Source organism: Arvicanthis niloticus, chromosome 6 (genome assembly GCF_011762505.2).
Source record: "Arvicanthis niloticus isolate mArvNil1 chromosome 6, mArvNil1.pat.X, whole genome shotgun sequence".
NCBI classification, from domain to species: domain Eukaryota; kingdom Metazoa; phylum Chordata; class Mammalia; order Rodentia; family Muridae; genus Arvicanthis; species Arvicanthis niloticus.
Window position 1 is genome coordinate 69,216,267 of NC_047663.1, and position 19,579 is coordinate 69,235,845.

General features: G+C 52.1%; 1 protein-coding gene and 1 long non-coding RNA gene across 6 annotated transcripts in view; one reads left to right on the forward strand and one right to left on the reverse strand.

The window, feature by feature from the left end:
* The first annotated feature begins 3,999 nt into the window (after positions 1-3,999).
* Jade2 (jade family PHD finger 2) overlaps positions 4,000-19,579 on the forward strand; it is a 47,639-nt gene continuing 32,059 nt past the window's right edge. Inside the window, exons 1-5 of one of the 5 annotated variants that reach the window (XM_034505609.2) lie at positions 5,316-5,689; position 5,927; positions 8,061-8,147; positions 13,838-13,895; positions 16,265-16,359. In XM_034505609.2, coding sequence (XP_034361500.1) covers positions 5,562-5,689; position 5,927; positions 8,061-8,147; positions 13,838-13,895; positions 16,265-16,359 — 369 coding nt within the window. In that variant the 5' untranslated portion in view covers positions 5,316-5,561. Of the gene's footprint in view, positions 4,102-5,308; positions 5,690-5,826; positions 5,977-8,060; positions 8,148-13,837; positions 13,896-16,264; positions 16,360-19,579 lie in introns of those variants that run through there. The other 4 variants (XM_076936878.1, XM_034505607.2, XM_034505605.2 and 1 more) reach the window with 4 other exon arrangements.
* On the reverse strand, positions 5,978-7,482 carry LOC143442808 (uncharacterized). The gene is made up of 2 exons (XR_013111305.1): positions 7,288-7,482; positions 5,978-7,109 (listed from the first exon to the last, which is right to left on the reverse strand). It is a non-coding gene; the product is annotated as an uncharacterized LOC143442808 (long non-coding RNA).

Below are 19,579 nucleotides of genomic sequence, written 5' to 3' on the forward strand. Positions count from 1 at the left end.
GTACATTAAACTTGGGCAGTGAGGATTGGCTGTACCCACTACGCCATCTCTTCTAATGTTCTTAATTCTTCTCTTTCTTTAACAGAATCAGCAAATTCTGTTACTATACATACAGAACCCGCCCACTTTACCCATCCTCATGGCCACCACTCAGGTCCATGGCGGCATCATCCTTCATCCTAAATGCACATCTTGCTTTGGCCCTGAACTTGCAGTCTACTCTCCATGTGACAGCCAAGTGACATGTAAAATCTAGTGTCAGATCACAGCACTCTTCTGTTCACCCCCAGCCCCATGTCACTCAGGAAAAGCCGAATCCTTTACAAGATCTCACAGAGCCCTACAAAGTCTCACCCTTCACAGATGGCACACTCTGCCAAGAGCAGCTACCTGCTAGCCTCTTAACCTTGTTTGTACCATGTACTCAAGTACTCTGATACCTATGGATTCTCTTCTCGAGTATAAGATCTTTATTGTTTTTGCGATGCTGGGAGTTGAATCCAGGACCTTAGGCAGCCTAGGCTGACCTCAAATTTGCTATATAGTCAAGGATGACCTTGAACTCCAGATTCTCCTCCATCAGCCCCGCTAGGTGGTGATACTGAAGCCCTTGAAAAAAGTTCTATGAATTACAAAGAAACCTAATTATACTGAAATATCACTCTCAAGATATTTTCAAATGTGTAACGCACTAATATGTGTGCTTTATTAAATTACAGGAGCAGCATAGTTTGAAGTAACGATGTGTAATGACATCCTAGGGTATTAGTAACAACTGTAATGGAGTACGAAAATACCTGTGATTTCTACCAGCAAGCAAGTCACAGGTGCACTTAATAGCGAAAATTTGTTGTCCCTATTCATAATTGAAGAACATGCTACATTTTACTGATGGAAATGAAGATGTGACCTTTTCTCCCATAAAATCAAGGCCCCTGAATTCTACCCACAGACCCATAGAGGGGAGCACCCCTAAACTCTAGGTTAAGAAGCTTTCGTTCAGAATGCCCCCCTTCTCACACACACACACTCTCTCTCTCTCTCTCTCTCTCTCTCTCTCTCTCTCTCTCTCTCTCTCTCACTTGTCATCTTCTCAGAGCATCTGATGTAAAACTGTACCCCTTAGATCTGATGCCTTCTTCTGGCCTCTACAGGCACTGCACATACATAAAACATAGACATACATGCAGGCAAGACATCCATAAACATAAAAATAAATCTTAAAAGAATTAAAATTATACCCCTATACTGTTTTGATTTGCAATTGAACTTCTCACTGTAGCACTTAATTATCTTCAAACACACCAACACATTTTTGTAATCCCAGCATTTGGGATGACAGAGAATTTGAGGACAGCCTGGGCTACACAGTGAGTTTGAGGCTAGTCTGGGCTCACACTTGATTACTTGTTTACTTGTCTGTTTGTTTGTTTGTTTGTTTTTCAGGGCCATAGAGATTGCTCTTGCAGGGAATGGGAGTTTTGTCCCCCAAAATCAAGTCAAGTGGCTGACAGAGCCTGTAACTTCAGCTCTAGAGAATCTCATGCCCTCTTCTGGTCTCCCCAGGCACCTTGCGTTCACACACAGATATCCACACACAGGCAGGCACATACACATAATTAAAAGTAGAATACAATTTAAATTCTTCTTCCTCCTCCTTTCCCATTTTTTTGCTGGGGGAGGGGGACAGGCTACTCGCTTAACCTGTCATCTCATTTTGCTGTCTTCCTTGAGTCAAATTCTCTGTGTAACCCAGGCTAGCTTTTAACTCTTGGCAGTCCAGTCCTCTTGCCTCAGCTTCCCAAGCTCTGAGATTATAAGTGCAAACCATGATGCCTAGCCAGGCAGATTTCATATTTGTTTAATTGAGTTAGCACATCCAAGGTTAGCCTTAGACAGTAGCACAAGGCTCTGGGGAATCCAAGGACCAGAGGAGATTTCGGTCCTAAGCCAGTGGTATTTTCTAAGGACTGTTTAGGGGTCCCTGGTTTGGCCCCCAGTTAGGAAACTATGTCAAGGACTAAACAGAGCTGCTGTTCTTACCAAGATCAATCATAACATGACTATATAATAGCACAACTTCTTTCCCTCTGCTGTGTAGCAAGAGCAAAGGATAATGACACTGGTGCCAAGGTCACCTGCACTTAGGTGTCCACTCACCACTGCTGGCTGTGCATTACTATTGAGTTTCTAAGGCCTTTCTGAAGAGGGTAATGGGCTTTCCTGGGGATGAAATGGACTAGCTCGAACGCAGGGCACAGAGGAAGCCCATAATCAGGGAGGTGCTCATCCCTTCCCTCTATCATCTCTCTAGGTCATTTTAGAGTTCCTTGCCAAGACATTTTCCCATTCCAGTTCATGGGCTCCCAATGGCCAAGAGAAACAGCTTGTCCTGTCCTCTCCTGCATAGACACCCCACCCCCAACCCCCAGGCAAAAGACCAAATCTGTGGGTCACTTTAGACTCTGCCTCTGTACATTGTGTCTCTACCTACATCCCGGATTCATGGGTGACAGTTATCGGGACCTTGACCTTATATAGCACACTGTTTCCAACCAGGTCCTCTCTGAGTCCTCTTTATGTGCACGCTGGAGTTCTTATATGTATCCTCAGGGCAAAGACAGAGAGCATTGACCTCTTGTTCTTGCCTAGCATGGGCAAGGCCCTGGGTTCAATCAGAAGCAACAACAGCAAAAAGAAAAGGCAGGAGCTGGAGATATGGCTTTGTAGTTAAGAGCAATTGCTGCTCTTCCTAAGAACCTGAGTTCAGGTCTCAACTATACACATTAGGAGGCTCAAAACAATCGGTAACTCCAGCTACAGAGAGAATCCCATGCCTCTGGCCTGCCTCACCTGCATGCATGCCCACCTGCCCACGGTGCTTACACATAATTAAAAGTAGGTGCACATACACCTACACACCATTAAAAATAATTGAAAAAAAAAAAAAGTTTAGCAGAAAGAAAACAGGACAAAAGCACTCAGGTGTGCTGCCCATTCTTAGCCGGGCCCTGCCTTACCCATAGGGAATGTAAATTTACATATTCACATACATGGGTATGTATGTCTCTGGAATCTTCAGCTCACCAAGGTGAAAACAGACCCAGAGAGATGTATTAACTGATCTGCTCCACACAGCCTTCTGAAAAGGAAAGCCAGGATTAGAAGCCATTAACCACTCTGCTGGGCATTCCCAGACTGCAACACCTGTTAGCAGACATTGACCTGGGCCTGGGAAAATCTTCTCAGTGGACCTTTGAGAACCAAAGCCAGGGCTATCTGTGAAGTGATGATGAGCCAGCCCCTCCTCTTGCCATAGGAGCCTCTTCAAACTTTGTGAACGAAGGCCAAAGAAGAGAAATTCTGCTGGTGGCTTCCTTTGAGTTCATCTCTCTTTCTCGTTGCAGAAAGCGCTTGTTTCAGCTTTCCTCGTGCCCCTTTTTGTTGCACAGACAACCTCCCCGCCAGAGGACTGGAGCTGCTATGAGTTTGTTTATTATTAGATTTATTTCTCCTATAAGCAAATGTGTTCACAACATTCCATCGGGGAATCTTCTTAATTGTCACATAAATGTCATCTTATGTAAATTGAATATTTATCTTTGCAAGCAAGAGGGGTGGGAGTGGAGGGGAAAGGAAAAATAAACAACCTTCAGTCTTGGAGAGGGAAAGGGATTTGAAACTCATCCACCTGCCTTCAAAAACAAAGGTGAGCTGGGGGGGGGGGGGGTAATCATTGGATTATCTCGGAGAGGGTAGACTAGGTTGGCAAGGATGAGATGAGATGCCTTAGGGATGCTGCGCCAGGCTTCCCCAAACCTCAGCCCGAAGCTAGCCAACCTTCCCAGCTGGAGCATTCCCAGGAGGCAAAAGGTTGCCCCCCACGTGTCTACCCATCCAGGAGGCCTGCCCTTTTTCTTCCTAGAGAGAAGGTGAGCTCCCCAGGCGCAGCGGGTTGGGTGGGTGTGGCCCGCAGCTCAGGGAACCGACCCAAGGCTCCGCCACTGCCGGCTAGCCGCCCGACAGCCCGCCCGCCTGGCGAGCGCAGGCTCTTCTTCCAGAAACTGCGAGGATTGGAGAGCACTGTTTGTGCACCACAAGGTCAAGTCGGGAAGTGGAGTCGGAGGAGGAGGGGCGAGAAGGAGAGGGTGGGGAGAGGGGCGCCCCGCTTCTCTGCCAAGTACCAGCCCTGGGAAGTTGCCCCTCGGTTTTTAACCCTTTGCGGTTATAAGATGCACGAGGCAGGAGGAAGGGGGTACCCGGGGGCAAACTCCTCCTGAGGCTAGGACATGTTGCCACCCTGCTAGCCACCCACCCATCACAGTGCGCCTCACCCCCCACCCCCGGAAATGCAGGGCAGCACCGGGCGCCAGGAGGCACCCGCGAGGGGGAGGGGGCAACGAGTCCAAGAAGGGACCCCCTCTAAGGACAGCCCCTCTCTTCCGGAGGTCGCCCACAATTTCAACTTTCCCTGCCTAGAATGCTAGTTTGCATTTGGTGTGGGTGGGGGAGGAGGACCGCGCCCCCTCCCCCAGCCCCGTGCGCGCCCCTCCCCTGCACTCCTGCCAGCACTTTCTGCTCACTTCTGGTGCTGCAAAAAACGCCACGCGATTTTATTCGATTTCGATTTTAAAACCAGTGATTCCGAAACCGGGCGGAGGGCGAGGGTCTTCCAGCACCGGAGTCCCTGGGGGTGGGGCGGGCGGGCCCGGTACTCCGAGCAAGACTGGTTTCCTCCGCGAGTGTCGCCTCCAGGCTGTTATTTGCAAAGAAACGTCTTTTTGACGCAGGGAGAAATGGCAAATTTTAAGTACGTCATTAATATGGCGCCAAAAGATTTTTTTAAGTATATGCTTGCTTTTTTTTTTTTTTAAGGTTGCGGGGGGCTCCGCCTGGGTCTGGGGCGCGAAGGGGGCGGGGTGTGAGCAGAAAGTGTGAGTGAGCGAGTGGAGGGGCGGGGTATGTGTGTGAGTGTGTGAAGTGTGAGCCGACCTGATGGGACTTGCACGGGCTCAGCCGGCGCTCGGGCCCGGCCCTGGGGACAGGGCGGGCTGGGGGCGCCCGGGAGTCCACGAGGAGTCCGGGCCCGCGTGCAGGCGGGCGGGTGACCGTGCAGGGCACCCCCCCGGGGGGGCCGCAACGCTACCTGGGACTGTCGCCGGAGCCAAACAACTGGGAAGGGGGGGGGACGACAGGAGGGGTGCCGGGAGCGGAGATCCGAGTGAATTAGAAAAAAGTGGCTACTCCCCCTCCCTCTCTTCTTGCCCGCCCCCACCCCACCCCCACCCCAACACATTTTTTCCCCCTCTAAAGAGATCACAAGGAAGTCTTGGTTTAAAAAGAAACAGAAACATACACAGGGGGTTGGTGAATGGTGCCGACCGCGGCCATCGCAGTTGGAGGCTATTTTTTTGGGGGGTGAGTAGCGTCCATGGAGTTACTTTGCGCCCACTCCTAGTGGCACCAGCTCTGGGCTGGAGGGCTGACCATCTTCCCAGCAGGGGTGCGGGGCTTGGGGGACGCCGCGGCCCGGTCGCCTCCCTCGCCACGACCCCGGATGGATGCGCGCCCCCCGCCCTCCCGCGCCGGCCCCAGGAGCTCCTGGCTTCGGGAGCATCCTTCCCGCGCCGGCCCCCGCCGCGGCGCGTAGCCGAGGGCAGCGCCCCTCGGGAGGGCACCGCGGAGCAAGGTAAGAGCCAGCCCCCAGCGGATGGGCCCTGCGCATCTCCACGGCATTATTTTGTGGGCTTTTTTTTTTTTTTTTTTTTTTTTTTAAACAGATCTGCCAGTGCTCCTCGCTCCCTCTCTCTTGCTCGCTCGCTCCCTCTCTCGCTGGCTGCCTGTTCTAGGAAGCCAGCGCGGGGGGTGGGGGGACGCACAGCACTGGGGAGAGAGATTGCGCATGTTGGTCAGCCGTGTTTTAAAGAGTACAGTGCGGGGAGGCTGAGAGGGGCGCATGCAACAACTTTTGGAAGGGTGAGCCTGGCGACCTTCTTTATTAATGACTGCGGCAAAGAGCCCCTGGGCCGGCGAGGGGGCGCGGGCGGGTGGGGGCGCTGGGGCTGCAACTTGCCTCGCGGGCTCTGGCCGGCCCGAGGGGCTGCGGCGCGACCGGGGTGCGGGGTGGGAAGGCCGAGTGGCGGGCACCGGGGTACGGGAAACCTGGAGCTATCTGCCCTTCTGTCTCCCCGAGTTTCATTTTGTTGATACGCAGCACGTCCGGGTGCCGAACCGGGCTGAGCCGATGCACATGACCCCGCGCTAGGCTCACGTGCAGCCGGTCCAGTCCTAGACACCTTCCGGGGGCCACCGCCTCCGCCCTGCGCCCCCTTTCCAGGCTGGGTGCACGCGGGAGCTGCACGCGGGGGCAGCATGCTCGGTTCTTGGGTTCAGAGGCATTGCACAAATTAGTTTTTTTTTTTTTTTCTTTTTAAGGGGTGGGGGACAACGTTCCCAGGTGAGTGCTGGGTGCGCAGCCCAGGCAACTAGGGTGCATACTGGGGTAGTGGACAGCAGCTCTCCGGTGCTGCGCGGGAGTCCGGTGGGGGAGAGGCACTGCGAGAGTGGAAATGTACCGGCGACGGCCGGAGCGGCGGGTGCGCGCTCGCGGGGCGACGGCAGGGGGCGTGGCCCTTGTTTACCTTCTCCCAACTCTGCTGGTTCGCGTCCCGCTTCAGGGACGACTCTGCAGCTTCCCCCCCTTCCCTCCGCCCTTACTAAACTCTGGGTGGTACCTAGGAGCAGCAGACAAGTGGAGGGCCCTGCCTGGGACACACGCACCTGACCCCAAAATGAGTGACATTGCAGCCCCCGCCCCCACCAAACACTGCTGCAGTCCTGCCGGATCCCCGGCCCCGCCCCGCCCCCGGCAGTGGCATCTTCCCGGCTCACCTCCTTCCTCCCTCTCCCTCCCTCCTTCCCACCCACTTGCCTGCGCCTGCGGAGCGGCTCTCGCTCGCCCACTCCCCGCCTGGGTGCAGACTTGTGGCTCCCCATGGTCCCTTCCCGCCCATCCCTGGGCTCTGAGACCTTCCCTTCTCCGGGCAAGGGGTGATCCTGGATCAGCTTGGAGACTCTCCGGTAGCTTTTCTGCCGGAGGGTGAGGACATCTGCAAAACCGGCTTGGAGGGTTCCCTCTACCTTCCAGAGAGGCCCAGCCAGCTCAGCCCAGTCCCCCTACTGCACACCTCTGCCCCGCTCAGTACCCCCCGCCCCCACCCAGGGCTCAGTTGCCCTTCCCTGAGTCCCCTAGACCCCTCCCCCGCCCCGGGCGCCAAGCCCACCCACCTTCTGGAACCTCCCCTGGCCCGAACCGCCTCTTGCCCTTCCTACGCCTGGGCCGGAGCCCCCCGCAACCACCTCCGGCTCCTCCTCCCGGCTCCCGCGGTCGGTCGGAATCACGCCGGCGCGCCTCCAGCCTGCGTGCCCGCCGCCCGCCGCCAGGGGCAGGCTGGAGGCGCACAATCCTCTTCTAATCCCCTTAGCCGCTGCAGCCGGCCTGTGCACTTTTTTTTTTTTTTTTTTTTTAAACCAGCTTTGCCTCAGGCCTCCTGCTGGGGGGCGGGGGAGGGGCCGGGTTTCTTTATGCCCGAGGGTACATTGCACTGGCTATCCCGGGTCTCTGCAGATTTCCAAACTTCACCCTTGCCCCTAACACCGCCCCCTCCACCCCCTCCTCCTCATCTGCAGGATTCCGAGGTACAAAGTTTTACCCAGAGGCAGTTTGCAAGAGGTCAGTGGGAGGGATTATGGTTGTTTTCAGAGAAGTGCCAGAGGGGTTAAGGAGGGGCGAGGCCCCCATTTTGAAATGAAGAGTTCTGAGCCCGGAAGAACTGTTAGGATGCTCCCTTAACATTTATGTTTGCAAACAGACTGGAGCTTGGGAGCTGGGTTCTCCCCCCAGAGTGGCACTGTCTCTCCTGTCACTGGTAAAATTCCCAGTAGGACATTTGGCAGAAGATCCTGGCAGAGGGCTGCCAACCGAGCCTGGCCCTGTTTCCTGGGTTCCCAGGGTGCTGACTTCTTTTTCCCCTCGCCTGATTTCTTTTTTCCCCCCTTAGGGCCCAGGCGAACACACCAGCCCTCCAGGCCCTCCTGTCCCATCTTCCTTGGGCGGGTTGGGACTCGCAAAGCAATCTACTAAGCAGGCAAGGAAAATAAGAGAATGAACTGTAAGGGGGGGAGGAATGAGTAATAAAACTGACCCAGTCAAGGAGAGCTTTTATGTTTAGGCTATGCTATTTGCTTTTTAGGTCACAGGCTGCAAAAACAGGCTTTGATCCGAAGTGGGCGAATAATTTATTGAGAAAGTTTGCATGGTGTGGTGGGGGCTGTGGGGGGGGGGAGATGTGTGTTTGATCTGGAGCCCTCTCCTCGGTTGTTCCAAGAGCTGTTGGCTGCTGTTTTGAGTGGGAAAGCATTTGGTTCCACAGTAAGTGCCTTTTAGGGGGGAGTCCTCACCCTACGCAGCAGGACTTAACAGTGAATGTTGGCTTTGAAACTGTTTGGCCAAGGGTCTCCCCAACACTCTTGGAGATGAAGTGTTTAAGGACAGAGTTGTTTGGGCTCTGGATGCAGCAAATGTTTCCAGAGTTCTTCCTCATCCAGCATGCTTTTCCTTTCCCTAAATTGCCTGGGTAAATGGCCAGTGACTCCTATCCAAGAGGCTGTCAAAGATCTCAGCCACTTAGTTCTCATTGATAGTGTGTATGTGGGGGTCCCCGGGTCCCTATTGTACTTTATAATCTAAGTGTAAGCCTTTGACACTGACTTCCCTGTTTGAGGCTGTGTTGGTTGCCTCAGTGCCCCTACCAAGTGTTTCACTGTCTGTGCAACAGGCTGTCTGAAGAGCTTATGGATGGATGTTTGGGTTGCGTGAGAGGTTGCCAGGCTAGAGTTGGGGGTGAGGGATGACTTTGACTTGTCATGTTCCCCATGGATGGGACCTAGATCATGTGACACTTAGACACTTAAATGGCAGGTCTTAGCTCAAAGCTTCAGCACTACGGGAAATTGGTTCTGGAGCCTTGCAGCCCTCTTAGCTTCCGCTCAGAAATCTCTTCGGAGTTTGGAAAACTTCATTTGTACCATACATAAGCTTTCCTGCCAACTTGAGCCCTTTGCCCGTGGAGTCAGCTAGCCTAGGTTTGAATGTCGTTTCCAGCTTGGTAAAAGCACTGTTGGTCTTACTTTACTTATCAGCTAGTAGGATTGAAATACTTCCTATTTCTAAGTGAGCATAGGAAGTAATAGATTGTATTCAAGACTAAACCTGGGTCTAAGGATGTATGTAGCTGATGGTCAACCACTTATCTAACAATTCCAAGGCCCTGGGTACTAGCACTACAACGAAAAGAAAAGGAAAGAAAATAAACAGAGGAAGCCTGAAGTGTGTGGTAGCACACAGCACAGTGTTACCACTCTGTTAATGAACTGAGGCGAGCCAGTTTATTATACGAACTGTGGCCTTTGGTCTGTCTGCCCCAGGCTAGGCCAGAAAGCCAGCTCTCTTCTCTGCAGAAGAGATGAGCATCTAACAGGTGCCCATGGGCAGCTAGACTTAGGAATGGTCCACTGTGGGGTGAAGAATAAGATTGAGCAAGTACTGAAAGATAAATTAGGTAGAACCCATCACACTCTGTGAACTCCTTGCTTGGGTTGTAGAGCTGGCCTGCGTGATACTGTAGGCACTGGAGGTTGGGGCCTGGCTGAGACACTGAGGGTAGGTAGTGATGTGGCAGGAGAGGAATCCAGCTCCTCGCAGGCTCGGAGAAGTAAGAGTCGACAGTCCCAGACAACAGCCCTCTTGCCCTGTGTGCACAGAATCATTTTTTTTTTTATCTGCAGTTATTGTCCCTGAGAAGGCATTAAAGTTAATGAGAGATGGGAAAGAGAGGGGCTCTGACCCCCGTTTGAAACAGTTTAAGAGTGTGCGAGCTCTTGTTTTCTGAATGTCTGGCCTTCCCTGCACAAGGAGGCTCTGAGGACAGGTTTTCCAGCCGAAATATCATTAAATTGTATTAGCATCTTATTACACACACACGCCTTCGCGGTCTGCCTCAGACAGGGAGAGTTTTTGTTTCTCTCTGAGAGATTGTGTCTGGAATGGTAAATTGCCTGCTTAAAGCGCCCCCCCCCCTTATTTTTAAGGAGGACCGAATCCTGCTGTGTGTGTGAGGGCAGGCTTGGTGGCCCCTGGAGAGGAGAGACTGGAGGCCAGGTTGGGGTGTTTTAACTGCCCCAGGGAGTGGCTGCTGTAGCTGGCCTGAAAGACCCACTGTTCCCAGGGTCAGCTGGGAGGGCGTTAATGGAGGCCCAGGGTGTTTATTTGAATTTATTTGCAGAGACATCTTTAAAAGAGACTGGCATTGGGCAGTGGTGTTCCAGGGCCAGAACTTTAGTGGGGGCTAAGGCCGGTGGCCTGTGCTGCCAAGAAAACATCTGCCACCAAATTGCTGCCCTATTACTGAGTTGACATTGGTCATTAGCCAGGAGCCCAACCAAATAAAGCTGCCTGGAAAATGTGTAGGGTCAAGACTGGGAAGGAGGACTGTGCAAACAGGAGGGAATCTTGGGCTGGGGTGTCAGTTTCTGCCAGCAGCAGGCCAGCCAGCTGGGCTGTGTGGTCCTGACACTCCATGAGGGAGGGACCTGCAATGTGTTCAGTACTCCCCATTATACTGGGTGCAGTGTGAGAGTTCTGGCATTCACACAAGGATCTAGCCAGACATGCTCTTTACTCATTCCCAAGAAGGACAGTTGGCAAGTAGCTCAACACACTGAAGTGCGCTCTGAAAACGGGGAAACTGGGCAACTCATTTCTCTAAATAGGGTAATGGTCAGAAACTGACACAGGCAGCTGGGCAACCTTTAGCTTGGGAGAGGAAACAAGAGACCAGAGGCTGTGGCTCATTGGTGAGCTCTTGCCTTGTATGTATGAGGTCCTAGGTTCAGTCCTTACTGTTGAAAGAGCGATGCCGCTGTCCTGCAGTGGAGTAAGGAAGGGGATGGTCACTGTGAACTTTAGGTAGGCAGGGTCCAGATTGGTGTAGGTCTTGTGGGCATATGGAGATCTGGCCTTGGGTCAGCTGGAAGCCTGTCAAAGAGTTTACAGGGTTGGGAGTAAGGCAGGATTTAGGCTTGGAAGATCTCTTTGGGTGCTGTGTGGAGTTTGGATTCTGTGAAGGAGGTCGGGAAACGGAGGAAATGAACTTAGATAGGTCCAGGTGAGAGGTGAGATGGACCTGAACCAGTCAGATGAGTGTAGAGTTGGGAACAGTAGGTGAGTTCTGGACTTGCAGAGGAGGCACAGAACCCTTGGACCACTGCTCCATTGAGAGTGCGGTGATTACTCACAGCCCAAAAGAGAGCGTCCCTTCCTATGTGTGTTTCCATACTAGGGTGGTATGGCAAGTCCAGTGGACCCAGAAGAATGGCCAGAAAAGACCTTTCTTGCTTAGACTCTCCTTTACAGATGGATTACAGGACCAATTCTTATCCCTCAGAAACGAGTGCCATGTGTCACCGAAGTCATCTGCCGGAGCAGAAACATGATTTGGGAGAGGTGGGAGCGGGTATTAATGATCGAGGAAAAACCGGAGGTCAGGCAGACTGAGCAGCTCCGTCGCACACCTGTTCGCCGCCTTAGCTGTGTCCGCCCCCCTTCTCTTGCCAGTGGGCCAGGTGATTTGAGACACGCAGGGCTGCCTTGTTGATGGGCCTGGGTGCAGGGCTACCAGCTGACAGGTTACCTGTTGGTTTCTGGGCAAGGACTCTGGAGTATAAGAAGGGTGTGGACAGCTGTGGTCATTGCTTATGCTTTCCAAGGGCCCGGCCTCTGTAGGGCCGCTGTGCATGTACTAGCTAGCGTCTGGGTGACGCTTCCGCCGCCGCTGCACTCAGTCTTCACAGTCATTTACTCGTTCACTCTCGCCAGCTGATTCCCGCCAACAAATGTGTTTAGTTTGGCCCTTTCAGGGTGTTCTTCAAATTCTGACTCAGTTGCCAGCATTTTAAATTCTGGAGATGTATGGCGAAGTCAGATCCAGTTTACCTCCTGGGGGAAGTACTTCTTTGCCAATACCTCTGGCCTTGTGAGTGTTGGGGGCTAAGATTCGACCCCAGCACACCTAAATCCATGGCTCCTGCTCCTCCTCTTCCTGGACTGGAGGTCACACCCGGACACTTGTGCATGCCGAGCATGTAGCTGGCTACTCCTGAGCTCTACCGTCAGCCCCCAGCCAGCTGTTAGTGTTACAGGAGATTCTGGTTTGGAGGTACTGTTGCCCTCTTTGCTGAAACAGAATTGTGGGATACATTGGGTTAGTGAACATAGCCACACAGTGACAGGACTAGGTTGGGCCAGGTGTGGGCTACGGCCAGAGTTCTTTTCAAAGTCGGCCTTCCTGAGATCCTGGATGTCACAGAGAGTGATGGTTTTGGCTCTGGGCTCCCTCTCTGCTACAAAAAGGTCATAAAGTCTGATGGTCAGGAATTGGGTCTTCTGTTACAAACTCTGTCACCTTAGGCAAGTCACCTAGCCCCCAAGACTTCTTTTCCTCATGTCTTAGACCCTTAAGTAAGAGAGACGCAATTGGCATAGCTACCAAGGGCTATTCTGAGAGCTTCGTGAGGTCCCTGTGTGCTAGAGGAACCCCTCCCCCACCTGCCATAAGGGTCGAGGTCTTTCTTATTTTTTTCTGCTTCTTGGGTTGCTTGAACTGCTGAATGTCTCTTGGTTCTCTGCCCTTTAGGAAACACTGGGTGACAGGCAAGTAGCCCCGTCAAGCTCCTCCCACTCTAGTGGAGGAAGACTGTGGGTAAAAAAGGTTCCTCGCTGAGGTCAAGGGTTAAGCAGGTCCACTCAGAGGTCTGGGTAATGGTTCTTCCCACTTAGTAGATAATGTCAGGGTCTCTGTGGCACTGCGGGGAAAAAAGAGGCATCTCATAGCTTGACAGGAACAGGCTAGAGACGGAGGACAGTGGGTGTGGAGAGCCAGGTGAGCTGTGCTGTATGTAGTCCCTTCTCCCTAAGAACTAGAACTGAACACGAGCATGGTGTGAAGTACCCTGGGTCAGGTATTAAGCCACTCCAGGTGTTCTCCAAGCAGGCTCTGCCTTTCAGGCTTCTTAAGACCTCAGGAAGAAGTGGGTAGGCAGGAAGAAGCAGAGGAGTCCAGGGTAACCTCGGGAATCAGACCTCAGACTCGGGTTCAGCGCTCATCGTCATTAGCTGGTTAGTAGCAGAAAGAGGCAGGCTTCCTCTGTAAATGGGCTGCTAGGCGCTGAGCACCGGGGATGAGGTTGTGAGGGGCCGCCCATTAGGCTCAGACGTTAGATGGCACAGGTGAGGGGCGGTAGGATTGTATTTTACCTGAGGATGGACCTGCTGCCCCATTTCCACACCACAATAGCCACCATGCTGAGGATCGGGCCTTATGATGGTTTGTGCCTGCCTTTGACATCTAGATCCTAGAAGGATTTTTTTTATTTCCTCTTCTCCCTCCTCCCTGTAGGGAGCACTCCAGAGGTATCCGGAGTAGGTCATGCTTTTCTGATCTGCTCATTTCATTGAATGGGAACTGGGGCTTGTGTGGTCATTGTCACTTCACTCTGTGCCCGCTGGCCTCCCTGCAGTCCTCTGACACCAATGGGCAGACTTCTGTTTGTCTTGAGTTCCCCGGGGCCTCTTTTCCCAAATGCTGGCACTGTGGGTGGGTAGAGAAAGGATGAAGCTGGAAGGGAGGCAAGGCCGTGTCCTTTCTCTGCATGGGAGTGTGAGCTGAGGATTCCCCCTGATGTCTGGGAAGATAATCGCTCTTCTCGCCTTTTGTTGCAGATGGAAGAGAAGAGGCGAAAATACTCCATCAGCAGTGACAACTCTGACACCACTGACGGTAAGGCCCTCCCGCTTGACTCTGTGGGGACAGCAGTTAAGTAAAACTGGCAGGCCCAAAGACCTGGTAGGAGGAGGCCCACCTTCCATTCAACTCAGCCCAGGGCCACAGGGGTATAAAGTCAAGTCGGATTCTTCTGCCCCTGAGGTGGTCAGTCTCTGCCCTTATTGGACCTTTACCATCCCCATTAGTCTACCACTCTGTCCTCTCACTGGAATAGACCAACTCCTCTCAGGGCATTTGCTGCTGGTTGATAGAAGAAAATGACTCCTTTAGCTTTTAGAAGTCTCTACAAAACAGACATGAAACCTGTTGCCCTTTATTGTCATAATTAGCTAGTTATTATAATAAGTAACTTCCTAACCAGTGTCAAATCCTGATCAGAGGATTCTTATCATGCTTACTGCTCGGTAACCAGCTAGAAATCTGGCACACAGTAGGTGTTCTATAAATGTTGGCTGAAGAAATTAACAAAGAAGCCCAGCCGTCATGGGAGCTTGGCAGTGCATTCTGAGAGGTAGATTTAGATAAAGGGTTGGGTGCGTCAGATGGATGTCCAGAAGAGGGGGGGAAGGTCCCATTGTCAAAATGCGAATGACATTTTGGGAGCAGAGAAAAAGGCGTGGGTGCAATAAGAGCTTTCCTCCTGGTTAGTGACAAAAGGTAGCTGTGGTCCAGTGGTCCAGGAAGGCATTCTTCAGCCTGTTGGATTAAGGAGTTCCATCTTCATGGGCAGGAAGCTGGATCCTGTCTTGAAGCGACTACTCTAGGGGGCCCTCTAAGAAGGAAGCCACACTACTGGGGAGGCTGAGCCTGGAGCCCTGCATCTCTAGACCTGGTGAACTAGCTGTGTCTGTCTCCCTACCAACCAGAGGATTGATAATGCCTAGCCCTGCCTGCTTCTAGGCCTCATTTGCTGCCCTGTGGGTCTGACTCTGGTTGTAGCTCACTCCTCCCTTCCAACCCCCTTGCTGCAGGAAGGGGTCACAGAATTTTATGGTCGACCATCTTCCACACCTAACCTGCAGAGTCATGGGGCATCTGGGCGTCTGAGCCGTGGAGGAGTGGACCCGGACTTGAAGTTGTTCTCTCTCCGTCAACTCCCACCACTGTCCCCACCCATGACCGTTAACTACTGTGCTCATCGAAAACCTTGGCTCTGGAGCTGGTTGTGGTGATGCACTTCTTTAACACCAGCACTTGGGAGGCTGAGGCAAGTGGATCTCTGTGAGGCGAGGTCAAGGCCAGCCTGGTATCCATAGCAAGTTCTAGACCAGCCAGGGCTACATAATGAGACTCTGCTTCCAACCAAAACAGAAAAGCTCTGGGTCTTCCTGGTCCTTCTTACTGAGGCCATTGCCCTGTAGTCTAGCAAGGGCCTTGGACCCTACAGTCATGGCTAATTGAGGAATCCCTTTGGACCATCCTAAAGCTATAGATATGGTATCTTTTGGTTACCCTTTAGAGGACAGCTCATCTCTGATCCTCTTAGTCAGCTTCACGTTACTATCATTTAAGGTGATAACTTTTGAAAGGACAGGTTTACCTAGCCCCCAGCTTTGGGACTTTCAGTGCATGAGCAGTTGGCTTCTGACACTCTCTGAGGTTTCAGGATCTAAAAAAGCTGTCCCACTTCCCAGTAGCATTGTCCTGAGGTCTAGGGTGGGAGGATGGGGGGACGGTGGGTATCAATGTCTCCCACTTCCCTCCTTTACCCCCCCCCCGTCTTCCTACCTCAATTAACCTACTCAGTCCCTCAGAGGCTTAGGCACAGATTAAATGATCTCTCACAGGAGTGTCTGGAGACTTAATATTCCAGATGATTCCCATCAGGTTGGCATTTAACACTAACCATCTCACACCCGCTCTTCCAGGCTTACAGATAGCAAATCATTTACTGGTGGTGGCCAGTAATCAGGAAGTTCACTTGGGTCTAGCCTGGTAGTCTCCAGGTCTGTTCAGCTTCATACTTCCCTACTCTGCCCTACCCTGCTTTTGTAACCTGCTAGGGCATTCAGGAGTGCTATGATGCACCTAACTTGGGGCAGACTGGAGAGAGGCCATGGAATGTTTCAGCATTCCTTGACCAAGTAGGAAGCAGAACCTCAAAGCGGATAGGGACTTCTTTGGAGTCACAGAAACAGCTGGTAACTACTTTTGATTTCTTAAGCCCCTTTCAGTGGTGAGTAAAGGAGCCTTCATATTTGCATTGGTCTGTGGAAAGACCAGCTGGGGCCCAGGGTAGGAACAGTGGCTCCCACCTTCTGACCCTACAAGCAGGTGCTCGTCTTGGAACTTCCCATCCTCTATGTGGTTGGATACTGTTTCTGATTCTCCAGGTCCCCTCATGGCCTGTCTTTGCTCTGCAGGTCACGTGACATCCACATCAGCATCAAGATGTTCCAAACTGCCCAGCAGTACCAAGTCGGGCTGGCCCCGGCAGAACGAAAAGAAGCCCTCAGAGGTAGGCAACAGTGGTGGAAAGGCTGAGGGAAGGAGGAGCCCTCAGAGGTAGGCTACTGTGGTGGAAAGGCTGAGGGAAGGAGGAGCCCTCAGAGGTAGGCTACAGTGGTAGGAAGGCTGATGGGAGGAGGAGGTTGGGGTGGAGAGACACCTGCGTGGAGTGGGAGAAAGAACTGAGCAGATGCATTGAAGGCCACGTGTTCTTGGTGAAGGGCCCATGCCCAGTGCAAAAGGTGACCAGTATGATAGGATGGAATGAATGGGGACACCAGTACATGCTTCTGACAATACTTCATGTTAAGCAGGGTAATGCCTTCACCTCCTGATCTGCAAGTAGAGGTGTTTATGGCTCTACCTGTGGGTCGAGACCCTCTTGGGTATTGACTGATTCTTCATAAGGGTTGCATATCATATATCCTGTATATCAGATAATTACATTACCATTCATAACTAGCAGAATTACAGTTATGAAGTAACAACGAAATAGTGTTGTGGTCAGGGTCACCACAACATGGGGAACTATATTTAAAGGGTTGCAGCATTAGGAAGGTTGAGAACCATTGGTTCTAAGCCGTTCCTCTTGACCTAGAGAAGCCTTTGAATGCTCATAAACAGGGCAGTGATATAATCTGATGTGTTTATTGTTGTTGTTGTGAGCCAGGATCTCTCTATGTAGCCCTGGTTGGCCTAGAACATGCTATGTAGACCAGGCTGGCCTCAAAACTCACAGAGACCCACCTGCCTCTGCCCGAGTGCTGGGACTAAAGGCTAAAGGTGTGTGCCATCACATCAAGCATAATCTGGTATTTTAATAAAAGGGCCCACTGGTTGCTGTCGGGGGAAGTTGCCTCGTTGCAGGTAATGGCGTAGAGCTGGCAGCAGTAGAGTCAAAAAGCAAAGTGATTGAGGATGCTTCAGTAAAAGCCGAGGACAACAGGGTTTGCTGGTGTAGGCAGAAGGATGGGTGTGTCCAGAGCCCTCTGATGCGCTATTGCCTCTGACAATGCTTCATGTGTACCCGAATGTGTGCATGCCTTCACCTCCTGATCTGCCAGGAGAGGTGTTTGTGGCTCCTGTGGAGGGAGTCCTTGGTTCTTGTGGCCAATGAAACATTGCGTGCAGGGCCTTTATCTGTTCCCGCTTATACTTCACCGGCAGCGCCACTGGGCAGAGACGAGGCCCTTGGTATAAATGTAGCTGTGAGAACTTTCAAGGCTGTGTGCATTTTCAGCCTGGTCCTTATACACATGTAGCTGGTGTAAGGACCATGCTTACGTGGGTGTAGGGTCAAGGACCATGTCTTGTCCCAAGACACACCCCATTTTCTCCTGTTGCTTTCCACCGGGCTTATCTGTTGTCAGTTTTTACCAGCCCCTAGATGTATATTTGGGGTGGACTTCTGATATGTTCTTAAGTGGTCTTCCCTAGAGCTTTATATTTTAAAAAATTGATTTCTTGCCTCCCAAGATACCTTGTTCTATGCATTTCCCCTTGAGGGCGGGATCGGGACCCTATGAGAGTGGTCTCCATCTTCCTTCCAGTGCATGTGTGTATGTCGTGGCATATATGTGGAAGACAAGAGGGCAACTGGAAGGAGTTGGATCTTTCTGCCATTCGGGTGTCAGGGGTCACATTCAGGCCCGGGCTTGGCAGCACGCGCCTTTGCCTGCTGGGCCACTCCATTGCCAGCCCTGATCTCTTCCAAACCTGGTTTGTGTGATTGCGTATGAAGATCTCTCTTAGAGTGTTATGAAGGAAGGAGCTGGATGCTGGGACTGAAGGGAAAGCGTTACGTTGTGACTCTTACACACCCTCCTCGTCAGCTGGCTACTTCGGAGGATAAGAGTGTGTCAAATACAGTGTGGGGAGCAAAATACCGGTAGGATCTCAGAAGGCTCTGCCTCTTTGTGGATGAACAACATTTTGGTCACCTTTATTTGGCCTTCCTGGTCCTTGGAGGCAGGAACTGCCATGCTCATTTAAGACTTGTGGAGGTTACCTCTGAGAATCCAGCTTTCCTACGGTTCTGCATATTGGCATGAGAGGGAAACTCCAGAGGGAGCGGTCTCTTCTGCCCCACCTCCCCATGCTGATGGGGGATGGGGCTCCTTCTCCACTGGCTGGGACCAACCCTGGGTGGAAACAGGTGTCAGCAAGGCTGAGAAGAAAAAACAATTTGCATGGGGCAGAAAATTCCCCTGCCTCTTGGGTTTTCCAGCCCAGAGGCTTTGTACCTAAAAATAGACTTGAACCTCTGTAAGGCACCTTCTGGGGACTAGCTGTGTATAGCCCATGCTCAGACCAGGAGCCCTGCAGGTGTGCCTGTGATGTCCACCCAGGAGGACTAAAGAGTCTTCCCTGCCTTGAATGGCAGCCAAGCCTTCCCTCCCACAGCAGGCTGGAGAGCAGCCTGAGAGGTTTTCCTCATCCCCTGAGTGAGAGGGTTGAGCCGTGGCCGGTATAAATTCTTGAGTTATGGTGGGGCAGAGAAGAAAGCATCAATGAAAGCTTCCAAATGATTTGGCTCATGAGAGGGCGGAGAGAAAAGCTCTTGGCTGCAAGAGTGTGTGCATGCTCTGATGAATGAACTAGAAGCAGAGGGCCTTGCTAGTGAGCCTGGCCTAGAAGGCAAAGGCTCCAGGCACCCTAACAAAGGGGATTCTTGGGAGCCCTGTCTGGTCACATTGTGTGCTCTCTCTGAGGCAGAGTGGTACAGAATCCCCCCCACCCCACCCTCTGCTGTCCATAGAGCTGAGGAAGCCGTGGGTCACTCTCTTGTTTTTATTCCTGAGTGTGTCCAGTTGTGGAGTAGGGAACTTGAGACCCCAAGGTACTTAGCATTGCAGTAGTTGTGGGCATATCATAAACTGTAAAATAGCCGAGGGGTAGGTTTAGGGAAAACAAATACCCTTCCTTTCCTATCTATGGGGTGCTGCACTTCACACACATGGGTCAGGGCCAGAGAACACTGACCGAGAGTCAGGACCCTGGACAGGGCTGAAGCGAGCTTTTCCCTATGGCATTTTACACAGGCCCCTCCCTGAGCCGGTGGGAAAGGGGAGTTCTAGGCTGGGTTTAGGAGTCTGCCTTTAACCAGTGGAAGAGAAGGTGGGGATAGAGCCAAGGTCTCAGTCTTCTTTTCTTAGGCATTTTGTGGGACTTCCACAAAGCTGAAGTCTGTCCCTTGGACCTTAAATTCAGAAAGAGGGGCACCCCAGTCT